This window comes from Sinocyclocheilus anshuiensis, unplaced genomic scaffold, assembly GCF_001515605.1.
Source record: "Sinocyclocheilus anshuiensis isolate Anshui unplaced genomic scaffold, SAMN03320099.WGS_v1.1 scaffold78, whole genome shotgun sequence".
In the NCBI taxonomy this organism is placed as follows: Eukaryota; Metazoa; Chordata; class Actinopteri; order Cypriniformes; family Cyprinidae; genus Sinocyclocheilus; species Sinocyclocheilus anshuiensis.
Window position 1 is genome coordinate 2876385 of NW_015544250.1, and position 3620 is coordinate 2880004.

The following is a 3620-nucleotide window of genomic DNA, read 5'->3' on the forward strand; positions in this document are numbered from 1 at the left end:
TTATGGACTAATTTTCATTTTTGGGTGAACTAACCCTTTAAGCTTTAAACCTCTTGACACAAGAGCACTGGAGTTCAACAAGTTCAACAGAACGCACGTGGTCCTCCTGACTCACTTCCTGTGCCGGTAACTCTAGCACACTGCTTTAGAGAAGTCACTTTGAATAGACATCAGAACAAAGGAAGATGTTTTACTATACACGTCAGTGCATCCCTATCCTCACAATCGTTATGAGAGCCTTGTTTTTATATCTGTCGTTTTCGATCAAGGAAGTAAACGGCACGTTTTTAATTTGTATGTATTGTGCGCCAAATTACACGAAGTCTTTACATTTCTATAAGAGATAACGTTACGTTTTTATTTTTTTCTTTATATTTAAAATGTAAAACATAACCAAAAAACGTATTAACGTTTAAGTAATAAAACATTTAATTCTCGAGTTCAAATACCTACCAAAATGAGACAAAGAAAATAACTTAATAGGCTTAGTGCTTAAACATACAGAACCAACGCACATCTAAATATTAAAATAATGATCCATAATTCTAAATGCTGTCAAAACACCGTTATCACAGACGATGTAAAACTCCAATATTTAACGATAATGACACCTCTTTATAAGTTAAACAAGTTTTATACTCAACATTTTCAAACTTGATTTTTTGTAAAAAATAAAATAAAATAACAAATATGAGGAAGAGGAAATCGTAGGTTTGCTGTTATTAGCGCTCTCACATGTCGACTTTTATGAGTCTGGTGAGAATGAAAAGCCTGTAAAGCGGGTGGGAATATTTATACTTTTCTGTCAGTTGTCACCCTGGAGCGCGAGGAGAAGTTTCGCTTCCTGTCACATCCCCATTGGCTCGTCTGAGAATCAGTGACAACCACATTGGCTGATTCTAACCTTTGAACAATAACGTCTGTCTCATAATGCTGTACGAGGCGGGTCGAACATGAGTAATGATGGATGTTAGTCATATGAAAAATTTACATTTAATATAGTTAAAGAAAATTACACTTTTTTTTATCTTTTGATATTTTTGTATGAAATAGGGTGTGTAGAACTGTACATAATTATGGGCATAAATGGCTGTTGTTGTATTTAAATATATGTATTTTGCGTTACCCTACCAGTTAATCAAATCTTTGACAATGTGCATATTGTTTATTCTTTGCTCATATAATTACCTGCCATTTATAAAAAACAAAAACAAAGGCAGAGTTTATATCATTAATCAGTCTTGGCATGAGGACACTTGGTAATTCATTCAGAACTGATTTTCATAAGTAAAGTACACCCAAAGCTTATCATTTTATGCTGATTATATGTTCGTCAGAAAACCACATAACTCTGGCTCAGGAATCATACTTTTGTATGAAATGTAATGTTATATCTGCACTGCCCCACATACTTACAGACTGAATTGATCTTATGGAAATGTTGCTGCAAGGAAAATAACTTCTCTTTTTTAAAACTGGATCATAAAGAATGAAAATAGTCATAACAGTCATAAAAGACTTTCATGAAAATGTTTTAATTTGCTGAAGCAATGAATGTTACTTTATTGTGTAGGCTAACGGTTCTCTACATGTTGTGTTCCTGTTACTTTCACGATGAAAACCAAGTTAGGAGAAACAGCTTTTTACTTGTATGGTAATTTCTGTCTCATTCATGACATACATCAGGAATACATTCCTGATGTACTCATACATTTTCCTCAGTATTGGTGTGGAACAAAGTATCATGTTGAAAGATTTAAAAACTTAAATAATTTTTTGCCACCTGTTCTATTGTTGATCATTAAATCACTATTATTGCTTATATCTGCTATAGCCTACATAAATATACACAATTTTAGACAACTTAATTAGTTTGAAAAGGTGGTTTATTTCAGATGTGCAAAGAATTGTTACAACATCATTTTCATTGGTTGTTATTCTCCACTTCTTGATTTTTTCCATTTCATGGTTCTTGCATGTTGCCCTTCATTCTGTCATTTAATACTCCTCGCCCTCCTCTTCTCCCTCACCCTCAACAGAATCAACACCGACCTCCTCATAATCTTTCTCCAGGGCAGCCATGTCCTCTCTGGCCTCTGAGAACTCGCCCTCCTCCATACCCTCACCCACATACCAGTGCACAAAGGCACGCTTGGCATACATCAGATCGAACTTATGGTCGAGACGAGCCCAGGCCTCAGCAATGGCTGTGGTGTTGCTCAGCATGCACACGGCCCTCTGCACTTTAGCCAGATCCCCACCTGGAACCACAGTGGGAGGCTGGTAGTTGATGCCAACCTTGAAACCAGTAGGACACCAGTCCACAAACTGGATGGTGCGCTTGGTCTTGATGGTAGCGATTGCGGCGTTCACATCTTTGGGCACCACGTCACCACGGTACAGCAGGCAGCAAGCCATGTACTTGCCGTGACGCGGGTCGCATTTCACCATCTGATTAGCTGGCTCGAAGCAAGCATTAGTGATTTCAGACACAGAGAGCTGCTCATGGTAAGCCTTCTCTGCGGAGATCACTGGGGCATAGGTAGCCAATGGGAAGTGGATACGAGGATAGGGCACCAAGTTGGTCTGGAACTCGGTGAGATCGACATTGAGGGCACCATCAAACCTGAGGGAGGCTGTGATGGAGGACACAATCTGCGTCAAACCTGAGGGAAGCTGTGATGGAGGACACAATCTGGCCAATGAGCCTGTTGAGGTTGGTGTAAGTAGGACGCTCAATGTCGAGGTTCCTACGGCAGATATCGTAAATGGCCTCATTGTCTACCATGAAGGCGCAGTCAGAGTGCTCTAGGGTGGTGTGGGTGGTCAGGATGGAGTTGTAAGGCTCTACCACAGCGGTGGAGACCTGAGGAGCGGGGTAGATGGAGAACTCCAGCTTGGACTTCTTGCCATAGTCGACAGACAGACGCTCCATCAGCAGAGAGGTGAAGCCAGAACCGGTTCCACCACCAAAGCTGTGGAACACCAGGAAACCCTGGAGGCCTGTGCACTGGTCAGCCTGAAAAAACAGTATGGTAATTAACCCAATATAATATATCATTAATTTTGTTTGTTTGTTCATTTGCAACTACCTACCAGTTTGCGAATCCTGTCCAGCACCAGGTCAATGATATTATCACATAACACAATCAACTGCTGGTTTACTGGTAATGTCCATCAGCTGCATTAGTGATCAGGGACGGACTGGGAGTAAAATACAGCCCTGGATTTTCTCCCAAATAGGCCCACCACAACTACAAGCAGTCGCTATATCTCACATTATTCTCAAAACAAAAACAACTTTTAACCATTAAAAGCATTAAATTATGTTTTCCTGTAGTGTGTTTTGGAACATATTTTATTAGGATTTAGTGGTTTTAACAAAAGCCACCAGTAGAAACCAATAGGCACGATTACAGTTTCCATTAAAAACAATAATATTTTCATTATAACCAGTAAAACCATTACAAATTGTGTGAAAGAGCAGAACGCAAAATGTATAATATGACACTAATGATAAACATAGACCTAGAGTCTAGAAACCTGAAACAACAGATTTCTTCAATTTGAGTATTCATGTCTCTGTCTCTGTGTGTGTGTGTGTGTGTGTGTGTGTGTGT

General features: G+C 39.4%; 1 protein-coding gene and 1 pseudogene across 1 annotated transcript; both read right to left on the reverse strand.

Moving 5' to 3' along the window:
• LOC107697837 (tubulin alpha chain-like) overlaps positions 1-3620 on the reverse strand; it is a 7299-nt pseudogene that overhangs the window by 2226 nt on the left and 1453 nt on the right.
• LOC107697946 (tubulin alpha-1 chain-like) lies at positions 1869-3129 on the reverse strand. The gene is made up of 3 exons (XM_016498831.1): positions 3097-3129; positions 2667-3019; positions 1869-2626 (listed from the first exon to the last, which is right to left on the reverse strand). Exons 2-3 carry the CDS (start codon positions 2933-2935, stop codon positions 1999-2001), a joined length of 897 nt encoding a protein of 298 aa, XP_016354317.1. The 5' UTR covers positions 2936-3019; positions 3097-3129; the 3' UTR covers positions 1869-1998.

Bases quoted from the DNA above. Each gene is read 5' to 3' on its own strand.
- LOC107697946 (XM_016498831.1), bottom strand. From the start codon at position 2,935: ATGGAGCGTCTGTCTGTCGACTATGGCAAGAAGTCCAAGCTGGAGTTC. The intron at 2,627-2,666 runs GTTTGACGCAGA...AGCCTCCCTCAG, and splicing joins TCCATCACAGCTTCCCTCAG to GTTTGATGGTGCCCTCAATG.